Source organism: Dermacentor variabilis, chromosome 3 (assembly GCF_050947875.1).
Source record: "Dermacentor variabilis isolate Ectoservices chromosome 3, ASM5094787v1, whole genome shotgun sequence".
NCBI lineage: Eukaryota > Metazoa > Arthropoda > Arachnida > Ixodida > Ixodidae > Dermacentor > Dermacentor variabilis.
The window spans coordinates 61,200,130-61,224,649 of record NC_134570.1 but is presented as its reverse complement, the minus strand read 5'-3'; the positions used below and the strand labels follow the sequence as shown (position 1 = coordinate 61,224,649).

Genomic DNA, 24,520 nt, shown 5'->3' with positions numbered 1-24,520 from the left:
GGCGGCCGACCTTAGAGAGTATGCCCAGAAAAAAAAGCAGTGCAGTGTTGCGCCGGTGAATTCAATGCATTCGTGCCTATTTAGAACACCAGCTTTTGGCATGTTGCGCAGCGCGCCACATATCTTAAGGGGCTCATACCAATTATATTAAGTCTATTAGTGTAGAAAGTGTTCGATCAATCACACCACAGACCACTGACACAAAGGCAAGTAGTGCAATTGCCGTTGGCCAATGCAACCGGTGTGTGGCCCTAAATGCCTGCAAAATCTTGGAATACCCAAACGATCATGACTGGCCGTGTCCTGTCACAACAACGCACAGTCAATCGTACTTTGGTGTAGCGTGAAGTGCTTTTAACGTAACGCGTCCAAACTAGAAAGACGCTGAAATGCAAAAGTCGCATTCCAGACGCTCGGTAGACCGCGTGCACAGCGAGCCGGAACGTGCCTGGAAACGGCGCAAAGTGAGACATCCTGTAATACGCCGACACCCGAGAATTTGCATCCATAACAACCAGGAACTTTGGTTGCCTTTGTCACCATGGCGCCATAGTTATGCTTTTTTTGTAATTTCCTTTTGATGCCAGAGCCTTTCACTCACAGCGACGAAGGCGAGAATGAAATCTCAACCCAAAGCGAAAGCCAGCAATGAATTGACTGCCAACAGCGTCGCCCGCTAGTTACAATAAAAAGAAATCAAGAAGGAACGGGTCCTTCGGAGGTGCCCACCCAAACGTGTGCGAGCACGCAGTTCACGTTTCGGTAGCCACGTTAGGTCCATCCGTAGTGCGCCCATACAAACGCAATAAATAAAAAAATGTATATAAAACGGAACAGAATTTCATTCTGACAGTTTTATTTCGGTCATCGAAAACCTAAAAAAACCCAGCCATTTTGGAAATACGCTCCAGCTAGCCTCGTTCCGAGGTTCAGATCAATATGATAATGAGATATACATATCCGGATAGTTATCCCGCCGTCTTCCTCCATTGGCGACAAGTACCGAAAAGCAAAATCGAGGCCCGGGTCCATCCAGCCCTGCCGTGAACAACCATTCAAAGCCCAACGTGCTCGAGACACCGGTGACACCCGTCAAGACACGATCCGCGCACACCAAAACAGACCCATGTGCTCGGTGAGACGCCGGTCAAAAAAAAAACGCAAGCACAGAGCCCTTCGCGTCCGACGCCGCCGTACGGCTTACTAAGCCTAGCGTGATCGGGATAGCGGGCGCGAAAGTTCGGCGTTTCCGAATTCGTTTCAAAGGGGCCGACCGCGGTCACCGGCGCTCAAAGCTTGCTCGGGAGATTCCCGCAGACACTGTGAACGGCGAATAGACGCGGGATGAAGCCGATATCGAGCCGACGACGCCGGCTATCAAGCGAGCGACCGGCGAGCTCGAATAAGAGGGGGGGGTCCTGCTTCGACAGGTAGAACGGCGGGCGCGCACACACAAAAAGACCAAGCGCATCACCGCTCACCGGCTAAAGAATCGTCTTCTGCTTCTTCGGTGGCCATCTCCTGATCTTCTGTCTGTTCTTCGTCGCGTCCGGAAGGCGCGGGCATAGCAGTTTGGACAACGCCAAAACGTGTCCCCGAATCTTTTTTTCACAGGGGGCCGGAGAGCGTAGGTCCGCCGGGGGTACCACACAGAAGACTATCGGCGTAAAGATGTCTACGTTATTTTCTCACACCCTCCCTCCTCGCTCCTGCAACAAAGTAGAGGAGGAAAATGGACTGGCGGGTAGAAGCCTGGGGGAACGGGGGGGGGGAGGGGGGCACGCGCGAGAGCGCGCGCGCGCTCGGTATGTGCGCATGCGCTGGCTGACGTCATCAGATATCCCACAAATATTAGCAAGCGGGCAACCCTACCGCTAAGAGCGGCTGCTGGCTGCTAGCTAAGAGAGGAGGAAATAAGAGGGGACGTCATGCAAAAGAAAATAAGCGGTAAAATTATACCACGTGATCGCACTTGGCAATAATGGCCTACGACAACGCGTGCGCTTTTTCGGAGTTGCCGCTCTCGGACTGCGAGATGTCCGCTTTCGGCAGGGTGGCGGCGATCTCCCGTTATGTAACTTTCTTTCCGTCGTTACATAAAGCGCCGATTGTGCGACACGCGGTAGGTTCGACAAGCTGCCGTGTTCAGGCCCGGTTCTCTGGTGTTAAGCTTTCCCGCCTAGCAACTGTCAGATAACAGAATGTCATCCACGGTTAATTAGCATAAACTTTTTGAATGAATGAACTACTTTTCCTATGAAGCGGTACCATCGTTATCCCCTAAACTTGTCCGCTCAGCAAACGAAATCTAAAAGAGAGGTGATTCATTCCTCTGACCGAATGAATGAGATTTAGCAGAGTACTCGCTTTCGTGTCTTTCGATAGCGTCACATGAAGGTTCAAGAGCAGTGTTCACTCCAGAAGGTAGCCAAATACTGCTCGGCACCAACAAAAAGCTACAAAAATACAGCTATAGACGCAACCTTCGTTCTGGTATTTGACGGGAGTTAAAATACGGATTAGTGATTCCTCTAAACGCGGATCGATTTCTTAAAATCTTGAGAAAAACGCCATAGAGAAGAGAATCTACGCTTCGTTAGAGTATAAGTTCGAATAACCACCTAATCCCTCCCGTCCGCCATTGCGCACATTCGTACGGACCACTTTTTTCAGCTCTCTTCGTTCCTTCATTTCCTTTGTTCGCGGCGTGCGGAGGCTTTTGCTTTCATTTTTTTTTCTTGCTCCGTCGTTCTTCTTTCTATCCTCTCTCATTTCGCCAACTGCGCGTCGTCGTCTCACTGTCGGCTGGCGGCGGAAAATTCAGTTTTTTTTTTTTTGTATCTCTCTCTCCTCCTTCCCTCCTCGCTCCACCTTTCTCTTGCTCCGTCTGCCTATCTCTTTCCCGGCGCCTTTATTTCCTCCTTTCCGGCTTTCTTTCCATCTCTTTCTCACACGCTGCCGAAGGCTGAAGGCGGGTGCCAGATATATAGAGACGGATAGCCGCAACGCCGGGATTCGGAAGGAAAGAGGGGGGCGAAGCGAAAGAGTGGCGGGGAGAGAAGGGACGCCCGGGGGGGACCGTATACTCAACGGAGTTATACATATCCGGATACTTATCCCATGCCAGGAGCAACGCGCAAGCAAACACGTACAAAACCGGCAAAAGAAGAAATGCGAGAAAAAGAGGCCACGGAGGCGAATTTGTATTTCTTTTGCTGTTTTGGTTTGGCGTGAAGTGACGCAAAACGTGGCGGATTACGACATTTAATATACATCTGTGTTCCTGAATTGCCGAACGAGCGCGCAAAATATGCAAGGGTCTCGTTGTAACCTCCGCGTCCTTCGCGAGAGGCGTTGAAACAGTTCGCCGCTTCTGTTCGCGGGCGCCCAGTAGCGAAAGGCGATCGGGCATCTTCCGCCGGCGTTCGACGTTTAACAAATGACGCGTCCCACGTCGACATTGTGGACAACTGCGTAAGTGGAGCCTAAAAGTTGGTTGTCCTCCTAAGCAAAGATTTCGCAGGGCTTCGAGAATTGCTTGCTGTCGTGGTAACTAACACATTCGAGGTCTTTCTTTTCTTTCGCCTTTTTCTTCTCTCTTTTTTTTTTTTTTCGCCTGGTGGATATAGAATTAGGCGCACTTCGTTCCCTTCACTTTCCTTTAATTTACTTTCGTTCGCTCCAATATTTCGGTTACTTTCCGAAAGCCAGATGCTTGTTGTGGAGTTGCACATATGTCAAAACTAACGTTGAGCGATATGTTCCTGCGTTCGTTATCGTGGGCAATTAAGAATTGTGCCAGAGAAACATGCAATAAATGCGAGCGCGTTGAGCGCGAATTGGAAGAACAAGGGAGAGATTTTAGAACCGCGACGCCCTCCCCCCCCCCCCCATCGGCGCTATGCGACCAAATTAACTGAGCCAATTCTGCTGACGTCACGACTTTTTACACCACACCGTATAAGATCGAGCTTGCACACATACTAAAGCAACAATGAAACAGCAAAAAGGAAACACAAAGCCGGACAGACGGAATCATAAAAACGCATCGAGATCAAAACCAGTTGACCTGACTTTTGAACAATCCTTAAAGAACCAACGCCCGCCGCACATGCCAAAGACGCCTTCTGCACGATAAATAGACGCTTTAATGCAATCGCTGTTTTGTTCGTTATGTCACTTCAGGTGCGTGTGCAGACTTCCGGAGCACTTCGCACGAAAGCCGTGTACCTTACTCAGGCTCCCCATGATCCGCCTATAATTTAAGTTGCGCAGAGGCAGGTGCATGCCGTAGCGGATTACCAAGCGTGTGGTCACGCGTTCAATAACCGCACGGTCATAGCTAGTAAATCACTCTTAAAGTAAATATATTCTATGGCCAGTGCCATTTATGACGTACGTATTACTCCGGTAATAGGGGTTACTTCTGTAACAAGGATTTTAACCGGAAGAAACACACTAAGATGCCGCGAATCGTTTCTATACGGACTAAAAATTGGTTTCGCTTAAAGAGGTGGCCTGCTGTATGTTTCCATAATGGGATCGGCGGCCATGTTCTAATTATGCCGATTTTTTTCAGCCCCTCACATATTGTTGCCATAATTTTTATATGACCCATCACAGTGCATTAATAAGTGTGAGGACGAGAACCAAGTACAAAAAAGGGGGGCATGCCATAAAACGTATGCAATAGTTAACAGAAGGGAAGCCGTTTCATGCAATTCTGGACGCTTTAGAAGCTGTGGGGATTGGTGGACACGCCTTTCGCTGGATAAGCACTTATTTGAATGGAAGACCTTTCTTTATTTTGACTGAAGACGGACCAACGCCGTCTAGCTATGCCAGTCGTGGTGTACCGCAAGGCGGTACTCAGCCCTACCCTGTTCAACCTGGTGCTCGTTGGTCTCGCCGATTCGTTACCGCAAGCCGTTCAGCTCTCCTTATATGCAGACGACATTTGCATATGGGCTTCAGGAGTGACACGTGTACAAGTCCGCGCACGACTTCAGAAGGCTTCAATGGCCATGTCAACATACCTAATAGTAAGAAGGCAAGGCCTGGAGCTTTCATCTGAGAAATGTGCACTCGTTGCTTTTACTCGCAAAACGATGGCCCCGTCTGCTTTGCGGATTAGTGACCAAACTGTACGATACAGACGAACGCACCGATTTCTTGGCATCATCATCAATAGAGACTTGTCTTGGAGCCCTCACGTCTCGTACATGACGAAGCGTTTGGCCATTGCCAGAGACTCTCCTTTGACAGTCTACATTGATACAGATGTCCTGAGAGCACACATCCGACATCTAACTCGGATTCCCTCACACCATTTTGCTTGCTTGCCAGCAAAGAGGCCGCATTCAACTTTTGCCAAAAGTATTGTAAGACATCAGTCCTACTTGCCATCACAATTTACGCCTGCTACACGATTACCATACCCATTGTGTTGTATGCACCGGCCGCAAGTGCAGTTGACAATTCCAGGCATCAGAAAGAAAGCTGGAGCGCTATTGCAAGCTTTGAAGCAAGCAACTTTGAAACACATTCACAACGTGCACAGATTCCGGCAACATGTCTACACAGATGGTTTGGTAAAACTCAACAGCTCTGCTGCTGCAGTCATCTTCCCGGTAAGATTTGAAGAAATCAAATTAAAAACTTCATGTGTGACCACATCGAAGGGTGCAGAAATTGCGGCACTCCGTGCTGCACTTGATTTCATTAATCAAGAACCACTACAACAATGAACTGTCTTTAGGGACTCCAAGGCAGCGTTTCAGTGCATACAAAGCCCAATGCGCCACGGACCCAATGAACAAGTGGCCCCAGAAATTCGACATATATATCATCATTGTCATGAAAGGGACACAACATTATCTTTCAATGGCTTCCAGGGCACTGCAACATTAGCGGGAATAACCACGCCGACGAAGCCACCCGATCTGCCCATGAAAGTGGTCAACGTGTCTTGATTCCGCTTTCGCGAACAGACGCTGCGTCTGGGCTGCGATTGATGTCCCGTGAATATACTTTGCCCCTGTGGGACTCGAACACTTTTATCACGTGTCGTTTGCGTTTGTTGTCTCCGGACATGCAGACGCATCTACCACCTGGTTTACCACGACGTGAACAGACCATGCTGTACCGTCTGTGGCTAGGCGTTGCATTTACGAACTCATATGCTTTCCTTATTGGAATGGCCAACAGCCCCACATGCGACACATGCAACAGCGATGAGACACTCGCACATATGATCTGTATCTGCCCGCGATATAGCGCCCAGAGACTAACTAGTACTGTGCAGAGTACTGGACCAGTTGGACAACCCTCCACTATCAGAACTCAAAGCTTTAGGTCGGTACTCCCAAAGAACATGCGCGCTGAAAGCCTTACTCGCGTTATTAAGGTTCCTGCGGTCTACGGGGCTTCACGACAGACTTTAAGAACGCCGCCCCCTTCCGCTCTATAGTGTACGCGGTTTGTTCGTGTAAATCTCTCTGTCTCCCCCTTCCACTCTCTTTTTAACCCCCTTAACCCTTCCCCCGTGCAGGGTAGCCAACCGGAACTCCCTCTGGTGAACCTCCCTGCCTTTCTATGCATCCTTTTCTCTCTCTCCCTCTCTTTGAATTATGTTAAACATTAGGTATTCAACTTTTTTTACCGATAAATAATTAACCAGGCCCTATAGCAGACGCTGTCAAAATCCATGACGTCCCGGCGTGCTAATGCTGGAGCCTCAGACGACGCCGCCACAGGCGTCTCCTTTTTGTGCTTTTTTTTTCTGCCTAACTCGGCTTACTGGCTCTACTCGCGGCAGGAGTAGTGTTTTTGGTATTATAGAAGGGTGCTTTGCTAATACGAGTGAAATTACTTTTATCTGAAGTTTCGAGATATACAAACAGGGTCGTATACTCTAACCTTAACGTGCTAAGTAAACTGCACCTCACACTATATAAGGACAAATGTCCATGGTGCTATGAGAAACCCACCTTATACCGCATAACATGGGCACGTCGACGAACTGACGCAGTCCCCATCATATCACACCCGAGCGCGGAGCAATGGGAGGAACTGCTGTCCAGCGACCGCTACGAAGACCAGCTATTAGGTCTAGTGCGGCGTGTACGACGGACAGCAGAGGCCAGCGGAGCCCTGTAACTAAGGGCAGCCGACCATTGCGATAGAGGACGGACGAAGCAGCAGGTGAAGACCACCGGGGAAGAGACAAGGAGGAAGACTCCCCTTAAGAATCCAGCCCCAGCCGCAGAAAAAACACAATTACTATAGCTCAATAAAGTTTTCACTCCCTCACCCGCGGTATTAATTTACAAGGTGTCCGACAAGATGCGTTGGCGTTCCAGTTACTTTCGTGCTTCAATGCATAACACAGTGTTTCCTTAAAAAAAGGAAGTCGAACAACAGTGCATTTTTACCGCACGTTTGACGGCACGTATCTCGAAACCGGTGCCGCCCTCGGAATTCTTTCCAAATCGATATGCATTGAGCATTCGCCGGCTACAATTCGTACATTGAAAAATGTGGCGTAAAGTGATTAGTTTAGAGATAAAGGATGACGAAGGTGTAATGACGACGATGGAACAACCACGATAGCATGACGATGGTATGACAACGGACGCATGATTTCGCCAATATGGCGATGACGCAGTCACATCTAGTAGCACGCGCTGGTAGATAACTTGGGCCATGGGGTTGGCCTAAGAGGATGGATAGATAGATAGATAGATAGAAAGATAGATAGATAGATAGATAGATAGATAGATAGATAGATAGATAGATAGATAGATAGATAGATAGATAGATAGATAGATAGATAGATAGATAGATAGATAGATAGATAGATAGATAGATAGATAGATAGATAGATAGATAGATAGATAGATGGGCATGATGCTGTCGGCATCACTTTTTTGCTCTTTATCAAGCTCTATCTTCGCATTTGTGTATCCCATTGTATCTTCGCATTTGTAAATGCACCAGGGCGAGTCAAATGAAAGTGAGCCTACCCACCACGCGCAATAATAGTTCGGTTCATTATCTGCGGGGCATGTGCGTAGAAGAGAGGGATATGTCTCATTTACAAAAGTGACACGCAGGTGTGAGAATAAAGGTTCTGTAATGCTCTCATATATACACTGGGTTGAACATGGTTGCGCGACACAATGGAAACTCCGAAAGTTGAACAGCGTGATGCCGTGAAGTTTTTGACTGCGGAAGGTACTTCCCAAAAAGAAATTAGACGCCGTATGGCTGCCGTGTACGTTGAACATCACATTTCATTGGCCACTATGAAGCGTTGGAGCAAACGGTTCAAAGAAAGACGTGAAAAACGCAAAGACGATCCAAAACGGGGCTAAATTCCATCGTGAAATCACCCTTAACAAAATTGCAAAAGTTGATGGTGTGATCAGACAAGAACGGAGGATAAGCATCGATGAACTGGCAGAGCGTGTGAACATCAGTCACGGTTCGGTTCACGCCATAATTCATGAACATCCCTGTTATCAGCTTTTGTGTGCGCAATGGATGCCCAAGATTTTGAACCACCGCCAGAAGACGGAGAGGTTCGGCGCTGCCTTGACTCATCTGATCCGGTATCACAATGATGGTGGCGACTTTTTGTCTGCAATTGTGGTCGGGGACGAACCATGGTGCCACGACTACGAGCCTGAAACACGACGGCAAAGCTTAAGTGGAAACATTCGAATTCACCACGCCCAAGAAAGCAAAGGCCGTCATTTCTGCCGGAAAGGTGTTGTTGACTTTTTTTTTTCTATCGTCAGGGACCATTACGACTAGAATTTGCTAAATCTTGAGAGACTATCAATTGTTTCCGATACTGTGAAACGCCGGAACGGCTGCGTGTTGCAATAAGAACAAAGGACGTGGAAAATTGACGAATTGGGTCATGTTGTTCCACGAGAATGCCCGTCCCAACATCGCTGATGTGTTTAATACAAAACTAGCAAAGTTCAAGTGGGAAACGCTGCAACATTCGCCATACAGCTCAGACCTGTCGCCTTGCGACTACTACATTTTGGGGCAACCGAAAAAAAACAGCTCAAGGGAACCAGATTCGTGTCGGACGATGACGTGAAAGAGTCAGTTGCCCACTTTTTAAAGCAGCAACCCAAGGAATTTTATGAGACCGGAATCACGCTACTCCTTAGTCAATGGGACAAATGTCTAAATTCTCATGGAGGCTACTTTTAAATAAAGTACCCCGTTTGTCATATATTCGCATTGGCTCACTTTCATTTGACTCGCCCTCGCATATTCTGCAGAACTTCTGTTTTTTATACGTGCTCTCTGTTGCGACTATGTATAATTTCGGTGCTATTACTCACGATATACGGCCGGTGACAGCTGCTCCTGCGTAATACATTGGAATGAATGCAAACGTCATCGAGATGTTTCACTGGCCGTTGCATACGTACATGAATGTAAACAAGGCTCTTGAATGACAAAGTTTCATTAACTGATTTGTCCTCAACTTGTTCATTTCATGGCCTTTACATTTTCCATGTCAGCGGCACGCACTAGTTTGCTGGTTTCGAACTGAAAGAATTCTAAAGTTCGTGTGATATTTTCTTTACTTATTAAATGGACAAAAAATGGAAGCATTGATATCAGTTATATTGGGCACAATTTTTGGCACATACGAGTATCTTCTTTTATGCAAAATGACATATTCTACTTGTTTTTACAGTGCGTAGCGTTCTAGAATTCGTTTGCAGCACCATTGGCAATGGCGATGCAATTATTATTCATGTATTTGATCCCTCGACAAATTATTCAAGAGGAACGTTTAGCTCGGGCCCAACTTCGACGCGGCCTATTCAAATAGATGTAGAACACAGAAACGCTTTTCTCAGATAGCCTCTAGATCGCTTTTAATGAAATTTGTTGCATTTGAGAGAGCAAGTTAAATTCTAGTGACTGTTGGTCGCGGAATTTCTATTTAGGTCCTGAATTTTGTTAAAAATTTTTTTAAAAATTCGACAGTTCGAAAACAATAGAAGCATGACGTTTACAATCTGATAGCTCTGCATCAAGAACTGATATCGCGGTTCTGTCAACGGCACCTATTATAACAGTCAAAGCGGACAAATTTGTTATGTCAATTTGTATCTTACGTGAATTGGTTACGATGGTTACAAGGGTTCTGCAAAAGCCGTATTACCATAATGCTATTTTTTTAGATTCATGTGTAACATATCAATTTTGTCCGCTGTATATGTGCTATTATTTGAAATTGACAGAATTGTGATGTAATTTTTCATTCTTGAGTTACAGAGTTTTAAGCTTTAATTGCTTCGTTTTCTGAAAATTTGCAATTTTGGCGAATTTTTTTTTATAAAGAACACATAACTTAAATGAAAAATTTGAAACCAGCAGTCACTAGAATTCAAGTTTTTCTTAAATGTAACAAACATCGTCAAATTTGGTGCAGTGGTTGCCGAAAAAGACGAGTTCCCCTTCTATATGTATTTACATAGGAGCACCCGAGCTAAAGCTTCCTCTTAAGGAGAATGCCGAGCTACACCGTGAGCCCCCCGCCCCGAACGAAATTTCTGGCTATGCCACTGCCTCTTACTAATGCCTATTGCGGACATGTTTACTTTTCCCCAGCTCTCGCTGAAACCAAGCGCTTCAAGGTGGCCAGTGGCGCCTAAATCGACCGCTGGGTAGACGTCTTCACATTCTAATAAAACATGTTCCGTAGTCTCCCTACCTTTACAGCAGCAAGCGCATGCTTCTTCTTCCGTCTTATATCTCGCTTTATAGGTGCGTGTTCTAAGGCATCCCGATCTCGCTTCGAAAAGTAATGAGCTTCCCTTTGAGTTATCTTAAATTGTGTCTTTCCTTATTTCCTTTTTTCCTCTCATGGCAGGTTTCTTTTCCATTGCCGCCACGCGTGAAGTTACTTCAGCCTCTCTGACTTTCCGCTTGACGTTCTTTGTTGTTGTGTTGCCCACGCTACAGGCCGCATACTTGCTGGTAAGCTTCCTAGTTCCTTTCCTCCACTGTGAATCAATGTTTTTCCGGTACAGATACCTGAACACTCTCCCAGCCCATTTACTTTATTCCATATTCCTCAGCCGTTCTTCATACTCAATTTTACTGCGAGGTTTAGGGTTGGCAAAGGAAGCTTGCGCCCCCTATCGGCCGCCGTCGAAATCCATGACCCCACGGAGAGTCGCGGTGCATGCGGGAACTGCAAGGGCGTGGTCACATTGCGCCCATCTTTCCCTTCTGTACTGTCCATTGTTTCCTCTCTGCTCCTTACTTTTTTATTTTCCTTATATGTAAAAGTGTTTTCCTTTTTTTTTCATATGCATAACCTTAATTTACTAACGCACCTCAGATATTCTTTTATTTATTTATTTAGTGTCCCTGAAAAGGGACACTGAAAATAAATACGGAAGCAGCTTAGGGTTATTCCCGAGAACTCTATGTTAGTTGATTGCGCGGTAATAGCGAGGTTGATTACCAGTCGAAAAAAAATGGTAGTCAGCGTTTTTTTTTTTTTTTTAATTTCGGACCAAAAGCACAGGCCGTTACGTCAGTATTACGTCAAGCATTGCAAATTGAAATATTGCGAAGGTTCAGTAAAAGTTCTCGAAACTTCCTCCGTTTGGTGATTCACTCTTTTCGAGTACAACACAATCGATGACGTCACGAGGAGGTGGTGCCGAACATTTCGAAACGTAGCACCGCCACCCGTCCCTCGTTCTTGCGACTTTTGTGGTTCAGCAAGCGTCTGCTCGCGGTAAGAGATAGGAGGCTCCCCCCGTCGCGAACTTCAGTTGGGCTTAAAGGGGGTCGCTGAGGGCAAGGTCCGTTCTTGAAACGCTTGGTTTGTGAATACGTTGGTTGGTTGTGAATACGTCGGTAAGAGCAGCCTTTTTTTTTTTAATGTTGAATATGGTAGAGAGAGAGATAGAGAGAGAGAAGAGAAGAAGGAAAGGCAGGGAGGTTAACCAGACTGAGTCCAGTTTGCTACCCTACACGTAGGGAGGGGAATGGGGAGTGGAAGAGAGAGAGAGAGAGAGAACATAGGTGTAGGATGTCTATAGTCGGGAACTCAAGTCTGTTGCCCTCAGGTGAGTGAGTGAAGTAACTTTATTTTGGTCCAGAGAAGACGCAGGGAAGACCCCGCGCCACCCGGCTAGTCCCACGTAGGGACCGCCAAGCGCTCGAACTGCTTTCTGGGCTAATGAACTGTGAGGCCAGGCTCCCAAGATCTTCGCTTCCGTAAATGGCTTATCATCCAGTCTATTTAAGGCACACTGGAGAGTATTTGGATCTGACTGCTGGTACGATCTGTTGATAACTCGGCGCTGACGCCCGTGGTTGTACCTGGGTCGCAAGCCCCAAGGGTAGCGTTGGCCTGGCGGCCTGGGGTACAACTGCAAGCATCCGAAGGTCCCGGCAAAGCATGAGTCGACTGGTAACAACGAAACAACTTGTTTATTTTAACATCGCAAAGAGTTGGCGGTCAGGTTTGACCGAAGTAGAGAGACGGGAGAGCACTTCACTCAACGGAAGAAATCGGAGCCCTCCTCTGGCGTCCGGGGGCAGCTGTTTTTATACTCTCGCAGTTGAGGGCAAGAAGGAACCCCTCAAAAGACGAGCACGTGAATGTACAATGGGCTAATGGTGACGCACACTGTCGTAGCGATGCCGTAGCACCATGTCGTGGCGCTGCGCACGATCTCGTAGCACCTGGTCGTGGCGCTGCGCAGCACACTGTCGTGGCGCTGCCGGTCGGACACAATGACTGTAACGAGAAGATGGTCCCTGCTTTGGCATCGCCTGTTTCGGGCACAATGACTGGAACGAGATCCCTGCTTTGGCATCGCCTGTTTCGGGCCCAATAACTGGAATGAGATCCCTGCTTTGGCATCGCCTGTTTCGGGCACAATGACTGGAACGAAATCCCTAGGCGGTCGCATCGCCGCAGACGCGCCTGGAAACACCTGGCGATGAGTGTTGCGGTGACGACGATCGGGCCAAAATGTCCGCCGCCCCGCCGCCGTCGCGCCGGCAAAACCACGTGTCGCAGGCGAAACGCAACAAGAGACTCACGTTGATTATCGAAGCGAGAACAGTGGCACAGAAGGTCAGTGATGGTCTCTTCATACTTGCACTTGGCGCACATTGGTGAATCCGCCATTCCAATACGATAGTTGTAGGAGTTGGTGAATGCTACTCCTACCCACAGCCGACAGAGCAGTGTTGCGTCACGTCGTGGAAGGTTCGCTGGTAATTTAAGTTTCAGTGATGGGTCAAGGCTGTATAAACGGCACAGAGTTCTGTGCTGTATGCCAGTAAACTAACGTGATGGTACGAGCGAGACTGCGAAGCTCTCTTGCAGCGTCGACTCTCGATAAAGGTATAAGGCGTGTCGGTGAGCCAGCCTGGGCACGTCGGGCAGCGTAATCGGCGAGGTGATAACCAACGATGCCACAATGTCCCGGCAGCCACTGAAATATGATATCATGTCCTCGTTCAGAAGCGCAATGGCAGGTTTCGTTGATTTGTGACACCAGCTGCTCATAATTGCCACGTCCTAAACTTCGCAAGCTCTGGAGGGCTGCTTTCGAGTCACAAAATATTGCCCATTTGTTGGGCGGTTCCTTTTCAATGTATTCGATAACAGCACGAAGAGCGGCCAGTTCGGAACCTGTTATGTGTGAAGTCTTAAACTTGATGACGACCGATTGAGATGGTAGAACAACGGCGCCCGTAGAATTTTCCGAGATGGAACCATCCGTGTAAACATGAATTCGGTTAGCGTATGAACAATGCAGAAGTTCCAATGTGATCTGCTTGATAACCGCGGTGGTCAGGCTAGCTTTCTTCGCTATTCCTGGAACAGCAAGGTACACAGGAGGCTTTTTCAAGCACCACATAGGGGATGGCGTTCTTGTTGCGGGTGAGGGCCTCAAAGACAAAGAGTGCCGGTTAGCCGCAATTGATCTGGAGAACGCTGCCTTGGGTCTTTTCTCAGGCAAGCGAGCGAGATGGTGGTCAGGGACTGTAGATATATGGCGAACATGCGCCCGGAGTGGGTCGATAGCTATATAGGTCATTATTGGGTGGTCTCTCGCCGTGGCAATTGTTGCCACGGTTGAAGCATTTCGAGGTAGCCCCAGACATGTTCGAAGGGCTTGGCCTTGAATGCTTTGTAGGACATGGATGTTAGTTTTGTCAGCATTGGACAGCACTGGTGTGCTGTATCGCAAGTATCCTAGGAAGAGCGTCCTGTATAGTTGAAGCATAGATGCCACGGATGTGCCCCACGTTTTACCGGCAAGAAACCTTAGTATATGGGAGATAGAAGTAAGCCTCTTCTTCAAGTATGAGATGTGGGGGCTCCATGAAAGGTCTCTGTCTATAATAACGCCTAGGGATCGGCGAGTTTTTGCGTAGGAAATTGGTTGGTGGTCAATAGAAATGGGGTACCAGGTCATGGGCTTGTGGGTAAGAGCGACAAAGGCGCACTTCTCGGTCGAAATGCTGAGGCCTTGAGCACGCAGGTACGATGATGTTAGGGTCACTGCTTTTTGGAGCCGTGCACGCACCTGGAGACTTGTAACTGCCGAGGCCCATATGCATATGTCGTCAGCATATATGGAAAGGTTTACTGTATGTGGTAGAACGTCGGCACGTCCAAGGATTACAAGGTTGAACAAAGTGGGGCTAAGAATCCCATCCCATCGTAGAGTAACGTCAGGGGATACATGAGAACGCCGTATATGTCGGGGGGGGGGGGGATGCTCCGGAATACCTTGGCACACCCAACTTTCTTTAACGTACACCTAAACCTAAGTACGCGAGCGTTTTAGCATATCGCGCCCACCGAAATATGGCCGCCGCGGTCAGAAGTCGAACCCGCTACATCATCCTCAGCAAGCAGAACGCCGCCGCCACTGGAGTGATATATACTGGTGGCCACTGGCAGTGGCGTAGCTAGGTCGTCCGGCACCCGGGGCCCTTAGCTCTTCGGTCACCTCCCCCCCCCCCCCCCTGGTGTAGTCGAGGAAGGCGAGAATATTGACAATTTTCGGGTGTCTTCAGACGTATATGACACCCCCCCCCCTACTGGCCCCGTGCACCCGGGGCCCCCGGCCCCCCGGCCCCCCCTGTTGCTACGCCACTGGCCACTGGTGGCGTGATATACTAGTGGAACTACAGAATGGGTTCGGAGCAGGCGGACGCTTATAAGATATGTTTGTACTAACTCAGTGCACAGTGATTTCAGTAGCTCGGAATAGACCCTTATGGATAGCATGTCTAGATATTCAGGGAGCCTACGACAACGCAGACAGGAAATTGTTACGGGATATTCTCAAGCACGAAGACAGATAGATGACGATTAGGAAGCGATTTCCGGAAGCCGATCGCTGAGCGAGTTATAGGCTAGAGCAGAAGACTGCTCGACTGTGCCGGAAACGCCAGGATTATGCGGCCATTCAATAAGGTGACAACGCCGCCACGGACTACGGCCACCTGCGGTCGTACATTTGCAGCCAACCATTTCGACGAGACAAGAAAAAGTAGCGACAGACGCTGTGTGCGCTGCACTGTAGGGATAAGACAATCGCTTGAAGAGGGCGGCAACCACAGGCAGAAAGATAGGCCATATGGACGCATTTGTTTCCTCTTACTGTCGGTGACCGGAAATTTTAACAGTCGCGTCCACATAGACCAGCGCGTAGTATACGGCGTGGTGCGGTGTGCCGTTGCCAACATAAGCTGCACCCATCTTAAGATTGTGGCTAATATCATTAACAAATCTACTTCCCCTGTAGCCATTTCATGCTTACATCTGCTCTCAATTACGCGAAAGCCAGCATTCCTCCCTCCATATTTCGCCGGATCTGTCAAGCACTCCTAGATAGCGTAAGGCATGCGCACTTCGGTCCATGACGTCACGCTACTTTACCCGACTGCCATAGAATCTAACGGAGATGTCCCCAGCAAGCCGCAGTTATTTTGACGTCACCGATTTCGGCGTGTTGCAGGCTTGACAGTGGAAATTTCGGTCCAGTGGCATTGAGTGCTAAAGCAGAGTGCTCAGGCCTGCCAGTTAAGAGACGATAACTTTGTTTATTTGCCGGAAAAAAAAAAAAGAAGGTAAACACGCGATGCGTGTATCTTGCCGGACCAAAACTCATTTGGACGCCTCTTGCAATTTTCTATACGAGCGGTCGTGTTTCGAGGTCCTTTTCTTACATCGTCTCTGTCTGTTTCAATTGTGATGTGTCGGTGAAAAGACGCAACTCTGCCGTCTCGCCCAACTAGCTACGGATGTTCTATACAGCCGCCTAATTGACGTCTCGATAATAAGAAAAACAGTTCGGAAGTTAGACAATTACTTTTATTTAAATGATGGCATATCCCTCAACAAACAATTACTGGTGGTTGCTCAAGAAGAGACTAAACTAACATGCACTTGGTGTCTTTTTTTTTGTTGTTGTTGTTGTTTTCGAGCAGATTAAGCCGTAAGTTCTTTTTGTAAACTCAGTGCACGATAGATGGAAAAGCCGACATATAAAGGGCATTTATACACAAACATGTGTAACTTTTTTTTCGCGTGCCGAGAAGCCAATTCCATACACACTCGAAAAAAAATTTTTTTCTGGCTCTGGACCTATTCACTTCCGCAGCAGCCGGCTCCTAAACACGGGACACCGCCATTTTATCAATGATGACAACCGCTCCCTTGCAACGCGCGCATCGTATCATCTGTGGGGTTCTCATCCGTGCTCTTGGGACAAAGGAACGACAACACAGTAGTGCAAACAATCACAAGAGCATTTATTGCACCTTTCATAGATCAATGCCTGCTAGCCGAGTTGCTATCCACAAAACCTGCCCATGGGCGCGCGACAAAACTAGAAGTCCGACTCACCGCGACCGGATAACGAGCGAATATGTTCGTCCCATGCTGGATCCCAACGCCTGGTCGTTCGCGCGTACGGTCACGCTAACGGTGGCGGAAGAGGCCACGCGAGACGGTCTCGCAGAAGCATGGATCGGCGCACGCGCGGGACGTCCGCGGCGCTCTCCGGCCCGCAACCCAAGAGGAAGCGTGTTCTCCCTTGCGCCCCCAAGTAACCCTGCCGTGAGGCGGCTTTAGCAGCGCAACACTCGCGCCATCTCTCGTACTGCGCTTCAACCACACCGACCGCCGCGGGCACCAGGCCACGCGGCGAAGCCGCACTGCAGGAGACGGAAGCTATGCGGGAAAAACAACATATCAGGGGACGCGTGAGGGTCGCGCATCCCCGCACATCCGATATACGGCATTGGCCACGACGGCCTCCGAAACCCACGCAAGACGCCACCATTCTCACAGTTTACGTGGAAAGCGAAACATCGCGCAAATAAACTAAAGCGAAAATGCTGCGCCCTATACATATGGTACAACTCAGAGTTTGGTAGCGCGTATGGATCTGAACTTCACATTGTGTAAATGGCTGGCAGAGTTCTTTCTCTCTCTCTCTTTCTTTTTTTCAAGCAAACCTTTCTTGAACAGTCCTCCCGATCTTTTATGACAGCGGCTACTCCTATAGTTATCTTTCAAAATAGATCTACACAGGCGACCACGGATGCAACAAACCGGCTCATACTGGGTGTCCCAGTGGCAAAATTTGGAATTGTAGGATTGTGCCAAAACCAAGATGCAATTATGAGGTACCCCGTAGTGGAGGATTACGGGTTAACTTTGACCAGCTGGGGTCCTTTAACGTGCACTCAATACACAGTACACGTTTTTTTTTAGTTTCGTTTTCATCGAAATGCGCCCGCGGAGTCGGGATTAGAACCCGCACCTTGGGGCTTAGCAGTGCCATGGCAGATCATGTACGGTTACATGGCGGATGCGCTAAAATTTAGGTATAGGCAAGTTCCACGTAGCTGGACAGAACAAAACTAACGTTGTCTGCAGCCGCTTGGAGGAAATCCTAGACTTTGTTTTTCGCTTTCCCCTAACTGCATAATTACATAAATATTATATTCAGACAAAAGCGTCAATGAGAAAATTGCTAATCCATCCTGAAACATTTCTGATCCAGCTTTCTGTTGCTTCATACGTGTTATACAAAAGTTTTTTTTTCAATGCTGAAATGCAAAAAGAAGCACTGCGTCACTATTCGAGCGGTGCTTTTATCACTGAATAGTGGCAAGGAAGCGCACGGCCTTCCTTCGCGCGCGATGCATCGGGAGGAGTGGAGGGACAGGAGGGGGGGGAGGCTAGGATTCTGTGGGTGGGTTAGATTCTGTGGGTGGGCTAGGATTCTGTGGGTGGGCTAGGATTCTGTGGGTGGGCTAGGATACTGTGGCTAGGATTATGTGAATCAGTGTTTGCGCGACATATTTATTTGCCTTGTTTGAGGCATTATATAGAGTGACTTTTTCTTAGATACGTAGATTTATTGGCGACTTATGCGTAGATTAAAATATATTGTACCGCGGCTTTGTGTATACGTGAAGCGAACTTTGTTTCCAGTGACACCTCTTTGCGCTTTGTCAAGCTGTATCTTCGCATTTGTATATTCCATTCCAACCTCGCATTTCTAATGTACGAGAGCGAGTCAAATGAAAGTGAGTATACCTACCCCGCGCAATAATAGTTCGGTGCATTATCTGCGAGGAAAGCGCGTGGGACGCAGACATCTCTCATATACAAAAGTGACACACAGGTGTGAGGATAAATGTTCTTTAATGCCCTCATACACTGCATTGAAGATGGTTGTGTGACATAATGGACGCTCCAAAGTTGAACAGCGTGGTTTCGTGAAATTTCTGACAGCTGAAGGTGTTTCCCCAAAAGAAATTAATCGCCATACGCTGCTGTGTACGTTGAATATTGCATTTCGTTAGCCACTGCAAAGCATTGGAGCAAACTGTTCGAAGAAGGACGTGAAAGATCCAAAGACGATCCAAGACCGAGCCAATGTCATCGTGCAATAACCCCCAACAAAAGTGCAAACGTTGATAAGCTGATGAGACAACAATGGAAGATAAGCATCGATGAACCGGCATAGCGTGTGAACATCAGTTCACACGCTAACATCAGTTTACACCACAACTCATGAACATCTCGGTTATTGGTTCTTGTGTGCGCAATGGATGCCCGAGATTTTGAACCACTGCCAGAAGGCGGAGAGGTTCGGCGCTGCCTTGTCTCATCTGATCCGGTATCACAATGAGGGTGACGACTTTTTGCCTGCAGTGGTGACCGTGGACGAATGATGATTCCACTACTACGAGCCTGAAACACCACGGCAAAGCTTACAGCGGAAAAGCTCGAATTCACCCCGAAATTCACCCCGAAAAGAAAGCAAGTGCCGTCTTTTCCGCCGGGAAGGTGTTGTTGACTTTTTTTTGTTTCGACCGTCAGGGGCCATTACTGATCGAATTTGCTAAACCTGGAGAGACTATCAATCGTTTCCGATATGGTGAAACGCCGGACCGGCTGCGTGTCGCAATCAAGGACAAACGACATGGAAAATTGACGAATGGGGTCATCTTGCTCCCAGACAATGCCCGTCCCCCCGTGGCTGTTGTGGGTAACACAAAACTGGTAATGTTAATGTGGGAAACCCAACGACATCCGCCATACAACACAGATTTGTCGCCTTGCGACTTTCACAATTTGGGGCAATTGAAGAGATAGCTCAAGAGAACCAGATTCGTGTCGGATGAGGACGTGAAAGAGTCACATGCAGACTTTTTGAAGCAGAAACCCAGGGAATCTTATGGGGCGGCAATCACGCGACTCGTTAGTCAGTGGGACAAATGTGTAAATGCTCACAGAGACTGCGTTTAAATAAAATACTCGGCTTGTCATATATTCGCATTGGCTCAGTTTCATTTGATTCGCCAATGTGTATTATGCAGAACTCCTGCTTTTCGTATGTGGTGTCTGTTGCGACCATAATTTTGTTGCAATTAGAATACGCGACCGGTGACAGCTGCTCCTGCGCAATACATTGGAACAAAGGACAGCGTCACTGAGATTTTTCCCTGGCCGTTGCATATGTGCAAAAATATAAAGAAGGTTCTTGAATGACAAAGCTTCATTAATAGATTTGTCCACAAATTGTTCATTTCATGACCTTTACGTCTTTCAAACCAGCGGCATGCACTGCATTTCTGGTTTCGAATTCTAAAGTTCGTGGGGTAATTTCTTTACTTATTAAATAGACAATGAAACCTGGAACCACTTATATAAGCTATTACGGGCCCAAATTTTGGGACATACGAATATATTCTTCTATGAACAAATACATATTTTACTTTTCTTGACATTGCGTAGCGTTCAAGAATTCGTTTACAGCATCTTTGGCAATGACAATCTAGTTATTAGTCAGACATTTGATCCCTCGACAAATTCTATAAGGAAGAGGCCGAGCTGGAACGTGAGCGCCTCCCCCCCCCCCCCCCCATACGAAATTTCTGTGTACACCACTGCCTCTCGTGTCCTGCTTTCGACACTGCCGCCGCTCCACCATCGCTAATACGCTAAGACCTTCTTTCCTACGTCACCGCCCACCACCCAATCAGAGAGCCACGTAGCGTGACTCCTCGAATGCGGCCGCGACGCTCTCAGAAAGCATCATGGGACTTAGAGATTGACGATGGTTCGGGAGTTTATTTCTACGATCGAAGGGGTCCGGAGCCGAAAGCCACCGCAGTTCTGGGCCCAGCGGAACGAAGGAACCCCCACGCACGCAGTTCATGGGGGCATTCTTGTGCCTGAAGTTGACATTGTGGTGAAGCCGATAGAGGTGAAGCCACCGCCTCGGCCTCCGCTGCACGAGGCTAAAGAGATCGAGCTGTTGGTTGCCCCGCATATATCGGCGTGTCGCACCCGCGTGCACGTGACAGCCGTTGATACTGCGGGTGGTTGATCGTTGGTCATCGGGGAAGGTACCGTGGGGCTGCGCAGCTAAAGAACCTCAGTCTTGACTGCGGGACCCCGCACCTCCACAAATCATATCGAGGGTCTTATTGTCAGCTTTCAGCCGGCGAAAATCAATGGGTAAACTGTCAGCGAGGACCAACAGCTCGAGCTCTAACCTCCTGCAGCGAAGGCCAAGGCGGTGGCCGGCTGTCCCATTTAACAATCAGCATCGTCTACTTCACTCCGTTGTACTTACTGTTCTATAGGAAAGTCGTCCTGGACCCATATCGTTCGAAACTCTATGCTGTAACCTACTACAGGTAAAGAGAGATATATTGGATATATTGGTATATACCGGATATACAGGGCGATATTCGGCGGCGTCGCCGGAGATGGTACAATATGTCACGTGGTCACATGCATGGACGCGCCTGTACCACTGCTCGCGCGTCTGCCGTCGCCGTCTTCCACAGCTGGCTCCGATCCCGCTCATCACATGCCAGCGTTCCCAAACTGCACCTCCCTCTGCAAAGGCGCTGACGGCACTGCCAGCCGGCGCGATGATTTCCGTGAGTTGTGTAGTGCGCTTCGATTGACTAACCTTCGACTTCAACTTCGCAGTCAGTAGCTGCGCCTGGTTGATTTGGACGTCCACGCAACTACGCGGACGTGGCCGAGGCAAGTGATGCGAGAAATGACGCAAGTAAACGTGAAAACAATGCTATTAACGTTTCGTAGAACGAGTCCTCAGCAGGAAGACGTAGGGATACCGAAGCGGTACTGCAGCGGAACGGTGCCCTGAGAACGCGATTGCCTATGAAGCCAAGTTTTCGTTTATTGCGAACGTACGATATTTTGAAAAGCCACCGCAATCGCTCTGGCTAGTCTGCAAATTTCATCTTCATATCTAATTGGCCCTGTAAACAACATTGATGTAACAATTTCCAGAAAATAATTATTGCGGTTCCTTCGTGGTGTTTAATATAACAACTCCAGAAGCAAGTCAAGTATGCCTGTAGCTATATGTTTTGACGAAAAACGTCTATCAGCATGATTAGCAAGGGGTCGCTTGCTGAAACCGCAAGTAGCGAAAACGTAATACAGAGGCAGCCTGTACAAGCATATTCTGGCTCCCTAGTTAAACCATTGGCACACACTTTTCTTTATTCAATCTAAGGATCCGAAGGCATTACATAAAGAAATATAGGGCGCAGGCACGTTCACGGGATAAAATTATTTGTTTCAAAAGAAAGAAAAGGAAATAAAGAAACAAACAGAAAATAAGATATAGGGAACACAAGAAATACCAAAGATATCCGGAGTATTCGAAACTTACAATTCATATATCTACTGTTGCGGGCGGAGGTGCAGTTTTGGACACGGATCGAACAAGCTCAGTGACGAGCACGTCCGCCAGTAGGAATGAATGCATTGGATATATTGACGGCATACGACATTCGTGAGGGAATGCGAAATGTTACCTTGCCTGCTCCGCTCGAAGCGTGCACTGAGCGTGCACGCTCCGTGCACTGAGCATGCACGCTCCGAAGCGTGCACTCAGTGCACGCTTCGGCGCCACACCGGGTTGTAACGCTGTATATCTCACAAAACTGCCTCCTCTCGCTCTCTCTCTATTCCCTCGCTAAGATTCTCCCTCTACCGTCTTTGCTGTTGTGGACGAGCACGGAGACAAGCGCGGAAGCTCGCGCACCGCGTTTGAGAGGGGTCACGCGTAGTTAGAAGTCCAGAGTGCATTGTGCAGATGCGACGAGGCGTAAATCTTGACACGAGCTTCTCTGGTTGCCTTTCCTTTGTGCCGCACTCCTGTCATGTACTAACGCGATAGCGTTAACGGCCCCATGTCGCGGGAAATCCGACGCCGCGGGCGTCGCTTGGCGAATAATCATTCTGAACCACAACCACTCAGGCCCTCCACGTGGCGCATACCTTGTGTTACGTTCTTTACAAAGTTATTCCTCGGAATTTCGATAATGACAGCTCATAAACAAATGTCACGAAACCGAGAGCTTTTGCGACATATCCACGTCTTGACCACGTCGCGACGCGGCCGGCGTTAGCGGCGTGGCGGACACCAGCAGCCGGGCGAAAGTCGAAGAAAGAGGCAAAGAAAGTTTTGCTTTAAAATGAAAGTCTGGGGTTTTACGGGCCAAGGCCACGATCCGATTATGAGGCATGCTGTAGTGGGGGGCTCCAGAAATTTGGACCACCTGCGGTTCTTTAACGTGCACCCGCTGCACAATACGCGGGAGAGGTTCTTTTTTTTTTTTTTTTTTTTTGCATTTCGCTCTCATCGAAATGCGGCCGCCGAAGCTGGGATTTCAAACAACGCCCTGGGGCTTAGCAGTGAAACACCAAAGCCGCTATATGCTTCAATGGCGGGTGCGCTAAAATTTAAACATAGGCAAGTCCCACCGTAGCTGGACAAAACAAATTAAGGTTGTTTGCAGTCGCTTGAAGGAAGTCTCACAGAATTTTTTTTTCTCTTTCGCATAAAGACATAGTTACATAAATATTATAGTCAGACCAAAACGTCAATGAGAAAATTGTGAATCCCTGCTGAAACATTCTTGATCCAGCTTTCTGTTGGTCCAAGCGCGCTATATAAAAGTTTTTTTCCGGTGCTGAAATGCAAAAAGAAGTGCTGCGCGTGGCTAGACGAGCGGTGATTTTGTCACCCGTGAAACCCAAAGGTGGCCTTCACGACGCGACACGATCGCGTGCGGAAAAAGACCCACTGCAGGTTCGAGCACCGAGCCGAGAGACCAGCATTGCTCCAGCCAACCGAACACGGCGCTCCCTCCGAGGGAAAGCCAGACGCCTCGGACATTGACAGCATTTACTCGGTAAACTCGGCGTGAGAAAAAAAAAAAAAGGCTGAGGTTTAACTCTCGTGAACCTCGTTATCACGAGAGAAAGGTCGCTTGGCTTTGCGAAGACGATTCACACAAGGTTTCATAAACTTCGGTCACAATCTTTCACACAGGTTACATGCGCTGCCGAACGGATTGTCCGTGAAGTGGCGGTGAAACCTGGCCGTCGCAGTCGAGCTCGCCACCATCCGAAGGATGTGGTTATTCAGAGGTTCGTGGGTGCCGTTGATTGCATCGGCACTTTCGCCTCCTTCGCCTTGTTGTTCGTATTGCTGAACGATTGCGGCGGTTTCAGTAGCTTCGATCTTGGCACGCTTCCGCGTATGGTAAGCTTCTCTATAACGCGCTAATTTGGCCTGCCTTTGCTCCGGTGTCCCAGTAGACAACTTTGCCTTTGCTTGAGATTGCGCAGCCTGTCGTGTAACTATGTCTACCGGATGATTGGATTCAGCTTGTCCCTTGTTGAAGCGCACGCACAGACGACTCAGCCGGCGCGTGATCCATGGCGAGACTGAACGACCAAGCGCCGGCGAAGCAGCCGTTAATAATTAACGCTCGCCTAACCACGTGGTACGGCAGCGGATAGGCTCCGAACGAGCGCAGCTGCGACGCCGCTCCGCAGCGGATCACGTGGCGTTATGTCACGTCTGGCACACTTGCGCTCCGGTGGCTCAAGGTCATTGCGACG

The 24,520-nt window shown here is 48.4% G+C and overlaps 1 protein-coding gene across 7 annotated transcripts in view; it reads right to left on the bottom strand.

The window, feature by feature from the left end:
• Nucleotides 1-1,715, bottom strand: part of Mi-2 (chromodomain-helicase-DNA-binding protein Mi-2 homolog) — a 76,860-nt gene extending 75,145 nt beyond the window's left edge. For 5 of the 7 annotated variants that reach the window (XM_075685335.1, XM_075685337.1, XM_075685338.1 and 2 more), the window contains exon 1: nucleotides 1,482-1,715. In XM_075685335.1, coding sequence (XP_075541450.1) covers nucleotides 1,482-1,566 — 85 coding nt within the window. In that variant the 5' untranslated portion in view covers nucleotides 1,567-1,715. The remainder of the gene's footprint in view (nucleotides 1-1,481) is intronic. The other 2 variants (XM_075685339.1, XM_075685341.1) reach the window with 1 other exon arrangement.
• Nucleotides 1,716-24,520: the final 22,805 nt, after the last annotated feature.